The 14,608-nt window shown below is 36.4% G+C and overlaps 1 protein-coding gene across 1 annotated transcript in view; it reads left to right on the top strand.

Annotated features, from left to right (window-relative positions):
• ADAMTS19 (ADAM metallopeptidase with thrombospondin type 1 motif 19) overlaps nucleotides 1-14,608 on the top strand; it is a 150,592-nt gene that overhangs the window by 92,939 nt on the left and 43,045 nt on the right. The window contains exons 10-13 of the mRNA XM_075020924.1: nucleotides 392-542; nucleotides 8,192-8,293; nucleotides 11,268-11,398; nucleotides 12,997-13,166. Of these exons, the coding sequence (XP_074877025.1) occupies nucleotides 392-542; nucleotides 8,192-8,293; nucleotides 11,268-11,398; nucleotides 12,997-13,166 (554 nt within the window). The remainder of the gene's footprint in view (nucleotides 1-391; nucleotides 543-8,191; nucleotides 8,294-11,267; nucleotides 11,399-12,996; nucleotides 13,167-14,608) is intronic.

Genomic DNA, 14,608 nt, shown 5'->3' with positions numbered 1-14,608 from the left:
GGTCCTGCTGGATGTGAAAACTAAGCTACACAAGTGCCTATGCGTTATAAATTGTCTACTTTTTTATGATTCTTTAAATCTCTATCCAAATCTTAATCAGCTAAGTAAATTTTACACTAAAATATTGTCCAGCACTTTCCTGAAATTCCTATTATAGCTGATAAATTATATTGTCTTTGTGCAAATGTGCAACATCAGAACACACCATTAACTTCTATCAAGTAAGCCATATTAATTTACATGGAGTAATTTCTCTGAATGACAGCCCAATGCTGACAAATAAAAAAATCTTAAGAGTCCATGTTTTTCTAATATCAAATGCATGTTTAAGTCACCATGACAATCAGACTCTTTAGCATTGCTCAGCATATGAATCTCTGCGTATTGCCAGGTCAAAGGCCAGTAACTGTCTGCTACAGACGAATCCTCAGAGCCTCAATTCTGTGATTATTCCCTCCAAGCTCCCAGGAATGACATACACTACAGATGAACAGTGTCAGATTCTTTTTGGACCAACTGCTTCCTTTTGCCAAGAAATGCAGGTAAGGATGGGTGTATCTTCAGAAAATACACCTACCAGCTCTTTTATCTGTGAAAGATATTTTTGTGCATGTGTTTGAGAGAAGGAGAACATAGCACCTTTGAAACAAGAAGTTTACACTTTGCTTTCCGAAGTTAATATGAACATTTTCATATGTTTATCTTGTAAGGCTTGCTTTGGATCTCCAAACTTCCTGAATCATGTTGTATCATATCATACCACTGATATGTTCCTTGTACTTTAAAAATAGAAAATATCATAGTGTGAAGTCACCTCGTTGCAGTGAATGGAATATTTACAATTTATTCCACTGGGGCCAAATTTCACATGTAGGTTCCATTGCATTATGTTTTGGGTATTGAACCTCCATATCTGACCTTCAGTAGAGTGCTGTGCCCATACATGCTCCGATGGAGAATAATGGTGTTAGCTGGGCTCTCTGTACCACTGAATATACCCTGCCTCCCAGTAGTACCCTGTGAGTCCAGGCAGAGTTGTGCAGTGCCATGGCACTAGGAGTTCCAGTACTTAAGTCAGTTTGCTGAGATTGCTTCATGCCATTGAGTGAAACAGTGTCACTATATATTAACCTTGAAAACACAGATTAATAAAATTGAAGAGGTCTTTGTAATTTTATGGCCTAATACTAGTAGACATCTGATTGAAGAAGCATTTTAAGAATGGTTTTAGCTGAGAAAAATCATCCTTCTTTAACATCAACAGGACAGGCGCTAAACGTGTTGGATGCCCTTGAGAAGGTAACCAAGACAAGACGGGTAGATGATATTACTAATACATAAAGAGCATGGAGTATAGGTTGATAGAGCAGGAGCTAGGAGGAACTGTGAAATAAAATTTCATCAGAATTGGAGCAGACAGATAGCCTGGAAATGTTATGAGTTTTTAATATGAAAGCACCATTCCTTACTCCTTTAATTCTTCAGTTCTCTTCGTCTTTTCAACTTGAACATAGTACTCTTTCTTTAGAGTTTCAGTGAGAGTAATCTTTATCCTAAAGATTCTCACAGGAAACATTGCAATACATGTATAAGTACCACATGCTGAGAGTGGCAGAGCTGAAAAAAAAAGGAGCTGTAGGTTAATGGTTATAACTGTCTTATTGAAAACATTTTCACTCCGAGAGATAAGCAGTAGAACTCAATGTAACGATTCTACGAATGTTCTTAATTGCTTCCAAGTGCTTTTTCATGAATTGCAATCTGTTTCTTGTTTTTTAATACTTTGTTTTCAATTAAAAGATGTGATTTTAGTTTCTCATTCTCTAGAAACCTATTTTGAACAAGAAAATGATACACCATTAGTCCACTATTTCTTCTAGGTCTTCTTTACCAGGTAAAAGAATTTCAAAAGTAATTGAAGAGATAGTCAAACCTGGAGACTTGCTGTTGTGTAATACCTTTATATGCTTTTCATTTCTCCAGGCACTTCCCCTCCTTTAATACCCTTGTATTTAGTTCTAATTCAGGCATTTAAATTCAGATAGCCAAGTGGTCCCTTGCCTGTTGCATTTCATTCACAGATGCAGTGAATATTCTTCTCTCGGGGTCCTGACTCCAAGGTTTCTTTGGTTTTCCTTATTATTTTATAAATGTTAGGAAGTTAAATTCAGTTAATGCTACCCTGGTAGTGTTCAACTGTTTGCACAGAGGACCTGGGCCCTGGGTGCTGGTACCTAAATGTCCATTTCTAATCATCTTCAATCATTTTCTCCTCTTCTGGCATTTTGTATTTCAGCTAAATGACTTGCCATCCTTCCTTTTTTCCCACTTACGGGATCATTACTTCATATTAAAATGGTTAGTTTAGGAAAATTTCTATTAAATATTAGTATTAAGATACCATTGTAACTTTAATCCAAAGAGATGCGGTTTTGCTTTGAAGAAAGAACTTACTAATGATGCAATCAATACAAAAGGCCAGTGGTCTTTTCAACTATTCTTTTTTTCTGACAAACTGCAATTTAATTTTTGATTTTCTTCATAAACCAAGTCTGTTGCTTGGTAACCTTATGGTCTTAACAGTAAGAAAAAGAGAACTTGGTAACAGTTTCTGAGAAGAGAGCATGGGGACGAACCTTCTGCAGTTTCACCAAAATCCTCTGCAAAACTGGTAACCCTGAACCAGAAACCATGTAAGCAGATACTGAACCAAAAAATTATTGTAATGCATCTTTTAAGAGCTTTGGACCTATCAGAAATTACATAAAAATGAATAAAAGACACTAAGGACAGAATTGTGAAAATCTGATGAGGGCACTGAGGGAGAAGTTCTCCAAAGATCCACTGCCAGCCTTCGTAAAGTCACCTTGTTTGTTTTCCTCTACATTCTTTTCTTTGGAAGCAAAATTTACACTCCCACCTTGCCCCCCAACAAAAAAATCCAAGAAATTTGTTCCTCAGACTGTAGACCTGAAGAAGTAGTTGCAGTAAGCTTAAGCACTTTATTCAGATGTCCTGCTTTTGTTCCCTGCTGTGGGTCTTAAATTTAGCTCTTCTATTAGGGAAGTTTAGAATATCCTAGTCCAATTAAATAAGATTTCTACAGTGAAGAGGAAACTCAGAGCAATGGATAGAGCACAGCCCAAAGGATAAGAAAGCCATCCTGCTCTTACTTATGTTTCTCCTATGAATGAAGAGAGAAAAAAAAAATCTTGCCATTTAAGTTGGGCTAGAACCAAGCTATATACTTTCCAGAAATCCTTCATGAGTTCTAGTACATGGACTGTGCAACAGCAACATTGTCCCAACTGTGAAGTACTGTTAGTCCGTAGCTAATTTTATCATTTCCCTCTGAAGTACAAGGATGTTAGATGTAAATACAAATATGTTGAATTTAACCTACAAAATAATTGCATTTTATGTATTATGAAGGTGATTCAAAGTTCACTGTGTTGATTGTGCAGATTATTGTGGCTGCCATTAGAGAAGTCAATATTTAGAAGACTTTTCTAAATTGAATACAGTATTTCATTAGTTACAGTATTAATTTATTAAAATAATTATTTTATTATACATTGGCAACCACTGAATTTTCCATGAAATCCAAACTACATTCTTTTATTTCTGTACACTGTCTTCTACTCTGCCAATAACTGGCAGTTTACCGTGGTTACAGTTGTTCACAAGCCAGGAAATGAGAGAGAAACATACTCCTTGAAGGTTCATTTAAACTTCAGTAAATCCAACAATTTATAGCGCAGGATTTCTTGGATGCATTCTACTTGCTGAACAGTTCATGCACTTCAGTGTAACTATGTAAAAGACAAATTATGAACTATGTCAGAGTTACATTTTTGTGACTGGAAGATAATTTGATGACCAGACTTCCATGCAGTCTTTTACGTTAAGCAAGTATGTTTCATACATAACAGCTATTCAACTAAGAAAACAATTGAGTAATGATGGAAAATAATTTTCTTAATGACCTAAAAATAATCTACAAATACCAGAAGTACAATCAATAATGCATTTCTGCTAAGATGTAATTTTCTACAAATGTTACTACTGAGCAGCACTTTAGGGTAATTTACAATCACATTACATGGCAGTCTCTGAGAAACACTGCAGATGCCAGTGATTTTCTCTTGCTATCAGGAATTCCTCTTTATAATTTAATGGCTAAAGCAAAGGACTGAAGGCACCATTGAGGGCCTACTCCTGTATTTTCCTAAGTGAGCCGTTCCCACTCCTCTTTCATGAATGGTGTCCAGACTTTATTTTTTCCTTTTCATCTTTATTTCAAACACTTTTTTTCATACCCTAAGCAGAATTTATAGAGCCTGAGTAAAGTGTGAGTGGATCTCAGAGTACAAGATTTATACCATGTCGCCATGCTTATCTTGTAAGGGAGCCAAGTTTGCTTTTATGCCCATGATGTCTCGCACAAGAATCAATTAGACCCTAACATTGTTTCACATAACAGATAGTGAGATCATGGCCTAGAAGTAGTTCTTGATGATTAAATGTGATTGTAGAACTTGACAATTTAATATAATTGTTGAACTATTAAATGTTGGCTTTTAAGATTAAAGTCCAGGATGCGAATGCTATCTAGTCAGTTCCACTAAAACAATTCTTGTCATAACACAGCTGTGATCTTTGCAAAGAAGTAGGAACTGATTATATTTCGTGGTGATTTTTAAGGCATTTCAGGGAAAGATCACAATGAAAAGAACGAAAGTTGTGGAAATATTATAGCTCTGGTGAAATATCTGTCCTCGTCTCCACCACCACACATTAAACAGTCTTGACTTTGCTGAAATGCAGTTCTGAAATGCTCTTTTTGTCTCTGTTCTTTCCTCTCAGCTGGACCTTCTTTCCAGATGGTTATGTGACTGGTAATGCATCCCTCTGATGCACACAGACCTGCCTCACTCTTTTCATTCAAAAAAACACCCTTAGAGCTGGAATGACCTCCTCTATTTCTGTAGTACATTGTGACTTTCATGTTGCATTTTGCAGGCTTTTGCTGTTAAAACATCATGATTAACACATTCTTTCAGAAAAAAATCCTTTGTGTCTGCCTTGCAATATTTTGTTTTACAGTGTACACACAACAAAATATTTTACAGATTGTGAATAGTGTGATATCACAAGTCTAAGTTTATGATCTCCGATAACTCTTACTTCCCTTGGCTAGTCTAAAAAACTGTAATGGCTGTTGAATTATGCTTATGATAGATAACTAGTAAACCTCTGTGAGTGTTAACTTAGCTATCTTGATTTTGACTGAATGAAACTTTCTCCCCAGAGGAATAAATTTCTGGTTTAGAAGTTTGTGCTCTGATTTTGGAGTGCCTGCAATATTGACAGTGGCCTCCAGGTTTCTGTTAGTTTTCAAATAAGTCCTGATCTGCAGCACTGCAGGTTGTTAATGACAAAAACAAGTTGTGCATCATGGGTTTTTTCCCAGCCACATGCAGAAATCCCCAAATGTCAGAAGTTGAATGGTAACAGTAATCTCCATTTCTCTTACTTCTGCAGCAGAAGTACAATCTGAAGAGTAACTAGAGTCTATTTGTGATTTGAGTGAAATAGCCCAGAAAAAAACTTACAAATCATCCTCCAATTTTAGTAATTCCATATCTCCATTTTCTTGGGTTTGGGGAATCTCAAAGTCTAGGATGAAATGTTATAGTAATAGTGAATGCTTATTTTAAAAATTGGTGAAGAGAAGTGAGTGTTTTTAGAATACAGTTTGCTTAAGGCTCAAAGATGTTTCTAGCTGGGGAAGTTAGGTTCATGGTTCGTAAGGAGGTAGTATGCAAGTATTTGCAGAAACTTGCAGATGTATACAAAGGACACTATTAAGTCAAGCATCTTGATTTAATTTACTTGATTTCTTTACACAGGTCAAGTGCATCTGTGTATCAGATACCCAAATCCTTGTAGATCTGACTTCAAGTCTTCCTTCTTTCATTCTTCCCTAAGAAGAATTGTTTCTGGATTTGTAAGGAATTGTAGTTTATTGTTCCTTTTTAAGGAACATGGTTTGTTGTCAGCCATTCCGCAGTTATATGCAACTGAAATTGAGCACAAGATCAAAATGTTTAGAAAAAAAAACAGGATAACTTACTTTAAATGTGATGACATAAAGGAAAATTTCACTTTATTTTTTGAAAACCTGGATGGCTTTCATTCAACTGTAGTCATTGACAAATGAAGATCTAGGGATATTAAAAAAACCTATGTGAATTAGGAACATTAAACCAGCATATATTTTTCTGGAGTGTTTCCAACAGTATAGTCTGTCATTTCATAGTTGGTGTGGAAGCACTTTGTCACGAACATCTGATACTCTGTCTCATCTACATTGTCTTCCAAAACTGGCCTAGAAGGCTTCTTGGTGTTTAGTTCTCGTCTCTGAAGTTACATCTCAAAGTGCATGTTTCAAACAAAAAAACCAACCAAACAAAAAAAATAAATTCTCTTTCTCTCTTGAACAAGAACAGAAATTACAGTTTGATATAAGAAAAATGCTTGTTAAAATTATCCAGGAACAGGATAGGACTTTTGTAGCTATATTTTAGTACATGCATAGGCTAACTGGTGTCTTGTCAGTTCAGCTTCAGCACAAAACTGATATAGGATGAGTCAGGAGTGAGTCAAACTGCTGCCATCCTGTCTCTAGTTTCTGTGCAGTGCTTCAGACCTCTACAACCTTTGACTTTTTTTAAAAGCTAATTTTACAGACATTTTTACATGCAAGACTCCCACTGGAACTGTCCTGTTCCTTGGTTCAGACACAATCTTTGGTTGAATTATGTTTCCTGTGCTGTAAGACTTTTTTCAAGGTAGCATAAGATTTATCACACATTTTTCATGCATAGCGTAGAAGGCACAGAGACCCTTACTGGGTCTACCAATGTAACAAATCATTTCAGTCAGAAAAAGCACATCTTCTGGCAATGCTGGTTTCAAAAAAACAGCCTGTGTTTTCTCCTCCCTGCAACCCATCCCCCTCTCCTGATCCTTCTTGCCCCTCTTTGGGAGTACTGTACATATTTTGGGGGAGTCAGTCTGCACATGCAATAACATTCAGCCCACAATTGAGCCCCACATGCCCTCTGTTCACTTCCACCCAGTTTACAGGTAAGGGGGGAACAAGACAGCAAGGAAAATGAAGTAATGACTGAAAACCATGGGAGAAGGAGGACTTTTTGGAGGAAAATAGGGAGAGCTGCCAGGGAAATGTGAGCCACCATACTTCAAGGCTGTACTTTCTTTTCAAGAAGGTAAAACTATTTTGTTCTGATGCTTGCTAGGGACAGAATAAGTAGGTTTTCTTTCCATCTCTAGAATTCACTACTGGCTAGTACCCCTCTCATCTCCCTTTCTCTTCATCTTCCCAGCAAAACTATTTCATCCTGATTTGCCAGTTTACTTTGTGTCTTCTTTGTGGATATCAGGTTTGATTACTTTCTTGAGATATTTCTAGAGAAATGAATGAATTCTAGAGGAATTATGAATCATTGGAGAGCATAAGATAGCAGCAGGCATTGGGATGGTGTGAACAAGGGGGATTTCGAAGTCCTAGAGAAGCCTCAAATTTTCTTACAAACACATTTTCACAAAACTCCTGCGAACATAGTTCTATGTAGCTGCACAAAGACACATTAGTCCTTGTATATAGAAATGGACTTACTTTAAAACCTTGGTTTTTGTTACTAGTGACAGTGTTATTTTTCTCCCTTTTATGTAAAATGAATGAGCACTAAATAAAAGGAGTAAAAATATGAAATAATTTTAAAAATAATTCCCAGTATGCTCACACCTCTTCCAGTCTCTGGGGGAGTGTATCTGTGCAGTGGTTGCTTCACATCATGGGGCAAAGTTGTTCATATGTGCTTTGGGAGATCTGCCATACGCAAAGACTGTGACCCCTAGGTTTAGACTTAGAGGGTTTTTCCCACCACCATCAACACAGCAGCTTGACTTGTTCCATGTGTTCATGATTAGTGGAAGTCTAAGCAGAATCTGCCCACTTTGGTTTTTGTGCATGTTTAACCTGTCTTTAAACATGCTTCATTACCATCAAACTGGTAACCTTATGACAACATTAGAGAGTTGCATGCAGAAGATAATTTTGCATAAGATAGATTTTGAGCTTACCTGTGTGTTTGGTTTTCAGCATGTCATTTGCACCGGGTTGTGGTGTAAGGTGGAAGGTGAGAAGGAATGCAAAACTAAACTGGATCCACCAATGGACGGAACAGACTGTGACACTGGAAAAGTATGTTGCTGGTAGAAAAGCAATATAAATTATACTGAACACCTAACAGTTAAGGAAACAAGCTGAATAGGTCTTTGCACTTGTTTAAAGTTCCTGCTTACCTCAATTATCATAAAAATCATACATATATAGTTTAATGTATTATATCTTATAATATAATATAGATTTGATAAAAGAATACATTTCCCTAAAAACACTGAATTTGAAAAAAGATTTAGCCAAAGCCATAGATGTTTTAATGCTTACACTGTTTTATTTCAGATTCATTCTGGTTTTGTACCCTATTTATGAATGGAATGCCATTGTTGCTCTGTGTACTTTAAACAGAAACATAAGCTTTCAAAGTTACAAAGTTCTCAGCTATGACTGAAGATTTAGAAATAGTCTCATCAAAGGAATCAATAGAGATTTTTGATAAAACTTTTCAGGACAGGCTTTGTAAAGAAATATTTATAGTGTGAGTGCATGTAAAAGAGTGATAAATGTCATTAAAAGTATGTCATCAAAGACAAATTAAATGGTTGCCTGAAGTCAGACTTGCATTAAATGTCCCTCAGGAGCTTTCCTGTTTGAATAACCTCTTCATCTCTGTATATAACTGTAAATGAAGATAAATAACCTCAAATAGATAAGAGAGGAGGAGCTGCATATATCTTGGGATTTTCATGATATTGTGCTGACAGCAGTCCCCCACAGGAGTGATTTGCTCTTTGAATCATCTTACATTCACCAGGACTGTCATCAACCTCCATAAAAAAGTAAACAAATCAATCAACTGAGTAAGATAAAATGTTCAGATAATATCATTTTACATGCTAAAGGAAAGACAGGTTTTATTCATTTTCATATCTCTAATGACATTTGCTGTGATCTTTTGATTCTGATAAATGTGTGTAGTCAATGTTCTGTCTTAAGTCAATACCTGCAAAGTCAGGGACATGCCTTTTGTTCAATGTTGCATTCTTTACGTTGAGACTGGTGTGTCCATGGTATGGAATAGGAAAAAAGCACCTCTTATTAAGACTACCCAGAATTTTTAATTGTGAAACCGTTGCCACTGTGAACTGGGCACCCAAAGTTAGTGTGTGTTTTATGTATTAATGTCTGACTTGCAAAAGCTAATAATAGTAACTCATTGAAGAGGACTCATTCTAACATTATACTTGTGGGACCATTTATGATATGTTAGTGCCATGAGTCCTGCGAAAGTCCTGTGAGGAAGGTAACACTGTTCTCTTTATTGTAGAGCTTAGCTAGTAGGGAGTAAATAATTAGTACAGGTAAGACAAAGTACCGATTCTAATTAGAACGGCTCAGTGAGCATTGTCCCAGGCTACAGAGATATATTGTTATGTCTAGCAGACAAAAACTAAGCAGACATCACTGAAATATCTCAGAGGATTAGAAGGGATTATTCTTGTTGTTTACTTTATTATCTGTCCAAGATTACACAAATCACTGGCTTTGTTTTGTTTTACTTATATTATAGGGATGGAGTATTGTTGTCTTGTGCTCCTCTTAGGATCTTAGGAAGTGATGGAAATGTCATTTGCACACCCCATCCAACTTGGTTGTTTTTTAAGTCAAGCATCCCTCAGAGTCTACATAAGGCAGATGCTATCTCTAGAGAAAAATCCGTTTTGCCTATATATCTGAAGGAATATCTTTAAATAAATATGAGCATTTTTGATATGAGACATCCAAGACCGTTACAAAATCTGTAGTTTCTGACTGTAAATCCAATATAATGATGGAGCCATCCTATGTGAAGACTTTTCAAAGGTGATATAATCATTGTAATGCCATGATTTAAGAGAGAAAGTTAAGAACAATTGATCAATGAAGAGCGGTTTGAAACTGTAAGTGAAGTTTAAGATCACCAGACAAGGATTTAGAACAGACACTGCAAGTAACAGAAGTGTATTATAAAAGTGACAAAAGCCTTTATCGACTGCATTAGTGACGTGTTTTGTTTTCCTCAAAATATGAGAATTCTTCATGAACTTTATGCATTGATAACAGTAATTCACCAGTAATTCAGAGTGCAAAGAGAAATGGATTGAATTACTAATGTTATTGACATTAAGTGTTCACTGTCTACTTGTAGCCTTCTTACTTTGCAATTGCTAAAATTTCATAATACATGGGCCAGATATTCAGCTGGTATAAGTTGATAAAATACTAGTTTCTGCTGAGTTACAATGATTTATACCAGATATGGACATAGGTTACAGAGCGTAACAATAGTGATTAGATAGTTTTTGATTGAGAAATTGCAGTTGTCCTGGGAAACAATATTTGCATACAAGATTTTTGAGGTGATTATTATTATTTAAGTAAATACTAGAAGTTCTCTTGACTTTCTCAACGCTAGATTATTGAGGCTTCCATTCTCTCTTTGAATACAAGTTGTGAATAAAATCTCATTTTTTCTATTACCTGTAATATAGCCTTCTACTGAAATCGTCATGGGATAATCAGTGACAATGCAGTTCCTGCTAGTTATGTGGAAACTGTAATAGTGAACCAAACAAGTCCTGAGAACAGCCCTGAACACTGTGCTATGATCATCCATACAGTTCATCTGGAGGATGATCCCTGCAGTGGGTTTGGGCTGGACCCAAAAGCGCTTTCCTAGGCACTGCCCAGGCTCAAAAGAAGGGACCAGCATGGTCTGGGGACCATTTCCAGCAGGCTGTTACAGGAGGCATCCTTTATTGGGAATGAACTTGTACCCAAGCTTGTGGACAAGAGTTGCACCTGCTTCTTGGTCACTGCACCAGAGAAAGGTCTCTGGTTGTTGTATTTTAGGAAAAAAAAGCAATGAGGAACAATAGGAAAAAATATATCTGACACATATGAAAACTATGTATTGAACAAAATGTTTTTGTTGTGCTTCCTGTGTGCTTGTGGAGCAGTGAATTGTTTTGCATATGTCTTGATTTATTTACCTAAGAGCTCAATTTTCACCTAGTGGTGTAAGGCCGGAGAGTGTGTCAATCGGACCTCTTTTGCGGAGCATATGGAGGGGGAGTGGAGCACATGGAGCACTTGTAGCCGTACTTGCAACACTGGAATCAGCAGTCGACAACGCAAATGCCCTGGGTAAAAACAAGTTCAGGTTTCCATTGCTGTTCATCAGAATTTCTGAACAGAATTTAAATCTTATGAGTACAGAAACCCATTAAGATATGGTTCATCCTATATGTAAGCAATTCATTTTTATGAATACTGAAAAACACTTAGGAGAATAGGTATTTCAATTTTTTTATTACATGCTAACACTATTTTTCCTCTTTTCTGCTTCTGTCAAAAGCTCAGATAATATTAATGGGAGAATACAGCTTTCTTTTTAAGCTTCACCTGAAGAAGAAACAGAAGATTAAGTTCATGATTTTTGACTTGCAGAGCGTCAGTGTGTAATTCTAGTCCTTCAATTTTTTGCTGGAGAAAATTGACCTCCATCTCATTTGGAGAGACAAGGAGTTGCAACTTTTACAAAGAGATCTTTCTACCAGTTTCACAGACATTTAGATAGAATATCTGGAAACAATATTTAGATTCAGTATCTTGTGAAAATGAAAACCTTGTGCCACTGGGGATAAAGGAAGTTTTACCATTGACTTGAATGGAGTCTGTTTCACCATATGTCAGCTAAAAGATGCTTTCCTCTTAATTACTCGGTACTATTTCTCTCTTTTGTGGCTCATTCATACACCAAGAGAAAAAGAATAAATAGGCAGAGAAGTGGGAACAGAGTAGAGCTGAGTAATGAAGACAAGTGTAGAGAAGACTAGACTAGAACAGAGTAGAGTAGGGTACGATAGGGCAAACCAAGGCAGGGTAGGGCAGGGTAGGGTAGATGATTCCAGAAAATAATAGAACAAAAGGGGGAAATTAAGGAAGATGAAAGACAATATAACAGGTTTGGGGCAAAAAATGATGACAGGAAAGACAGAAGGATTAAAAAAGAGAAGTTTGCATAAAGAAATGTGAGGAAAACTTGGATATGGCTATACAAAAGCATGGCAGTTTAACAGAAGCCTTAGATATGCAGATTGCTTTCATATTTCCTGCCATCTAAACACCACTTCCAGCTGTATGCCTAAAAGCTATTTCTAGAATTTAGGGATGTCTTAATTTCACTTTCATTCATTCATTTTTCCAGGCAAGGTTCCAAATAATTAGCTCAAGTTTCTGCAGTTCACTTGTCTTTTGCATTTGTTCATTAGGACCTGCAAGCACAACTGGAGTGACCAAAAAGAAACAAAGCATATTGTCTGAACTTCACAACACCACGCTTGTAACTGAGGTTTTCTTGGTAGAAAATCTGCAGGTGTTAGTTCCTTTCAGTGGCACTTTTGGCTCAGTCCAGCTAGAGAAAAATCTCCTGAACTGCATGAAAACTGCAGTTGATGTTCTCCTTACTGAACGCTCCTACTAGTCCTAGTGCTTCTTTGGGGTGAAGTGTAAATTATGGTATAGCACCCACGACTCTTTATATGTAATGTAACCAGTAAAAACAGAAGGCAAACGTGCTTTGTTATGTGACTTTGATTTTTTGTGGGTGATTTGTTAATGTTACACGTCAACAAATAATCTGCTATTTAAATTGAATTTATATATAGCCTAAGTAAACTGTGCTGTAAGTTTGACAAAACATTGCCAGCAATAAAGCATAATATTTATGCCATCTTTTCTAGTTCAGGCCTTGAAGGAGAGTGTCACGGTCCCACGATGCAGTATAGAGTATGCGAAAATCCTTCTTGTCCTGCTGGTGTCCCTGCCTTCAGGGACTGGCAGTGCCAGGCTTTCAGTGTCAGATCTTCGTATCAGAAGCACGTGCACCAGTGGCAGGCTGTCATCGATGATGGTAAGTATAAACCATGTCCCATGTTCTTAACATCTGCTCATACAGCTTATAGCTTGTTGGTATTGTTGTTGACTGAGAAAGATATGGTAAAAACTATAGCAAACAAACAAAGAAACGCCAAGCCCAAGAATTTTGGTAAGTCATTTTTATTTCATAGACAAGATCTGGTGGTATTTTCACACACTCTGGAATCTTTTGTCTTACATTCCTGTTGAATTTGTCCTTCTTGGTATGTATTGACTACATTTGAACTGAAATTCAATATCAGTTTGGTCCTATTTAATCAGAAATGTAGTATGAAGTGACTCAGAAGTACAACTTTCTAGAGGAATGCTACATCATTAAGCATGCTTATATCAGTTATACTTATACCTACAAAGTCAAAAGGACACTACGGATATCGTAAGCTTCTATTTTTTAAGGAAGGAGAGACCACTTTTAGCTTAATACTGGAGTATTTCACATACCAGTGTTTGATTTTGGCAGGAATCTCTATGTAACACATACTGCAAACTTAGATAAGGTTTCTATGAATCCTAACAGCTACTGCATGTGAAGTCCTAGCATACTGCATGCATGCTTCAGTGTAACATACTTACTTAGATACCATATCATTAGGACCATGCTCAAGTAGGAGTATAGTAATGTTGAACTTAGAGTATCTGCAAAAATAATGTAGGTGTAAAATATCAGCAACTAGAAAACAAAACATTCTAAACAAGTTCTTGCTAGGAATGTGAACAACAGTTGCCATTCCACTGAATTTTCTCTAAATTGTTATGATGTAATTTATTTGATTGAAAAAAAAAAAGAAAACAAGAAAACAACAGAAAGACTTCAGTTATGAAAACAGTTAATTTGAGAAAGTAACAAAATCATAGCAACTGGTGAGAAAGAAGAGCCTGGAATGACACAGGAGTACTGTAAGTATGTATTACCACATTGTAAGTAGTTTGTTGTTGCCATTTTTATTTAACTCTTGAAACAAAATATCAGAAACCATTAGGAAGCATAGATTTTGAGGGAACTACATTGCTGAATCCCGAAAAATGTGAATTTATTATCAAGAACTTATTTTAATATGTGCCTAGCTAAACAAGGCGGGGTGGGGGTGCGGTTTCTAAGCCTTTTCTCAAGGTGCCGAAGTGAAAACCTGTGAGACTGTTTTCATTAGGCTTCTATGTTAGCTCATTTCATTGTAAGTAGAACTCTCTTCAGTTATTTTATAGGTGCTTATCTAGTAAATTAGTTTTGGTTTGTTTTGCTAAATTTCATTTTAGCACATGAACACATGATTTGAATCCTAAGGGATCAAAAGATTTCAGCCTGACTGAATAATTCAGTAACCTGATTAAAAATCTTGACACTATCCTGTCCCATGTTAAGGAGTATGGATGGTTGCTTTTATCTAACTTTGTTCTGAGAGATCCTGTTGTCTTGAG

The sequence above is a fragment of the Buteo buteo genome, chromosome Z (assembly GCF_964188355.1).
Source record: "Buteo buteo chromosome Z, bButBut1.hap1.1, whole genome shotgun sequence".
Taxonomy (NCBI): domain Eukaryota; kingdom Metazoa; phylum Chordata; class Aves; order Accipitriformes; family Accipitridae; genus Buteo; species Buteo buteo.
Note: the sequence above shows the minus strand (reverse complement) of the source record. Positions and strands in the feature narration are given on the sequence as shown.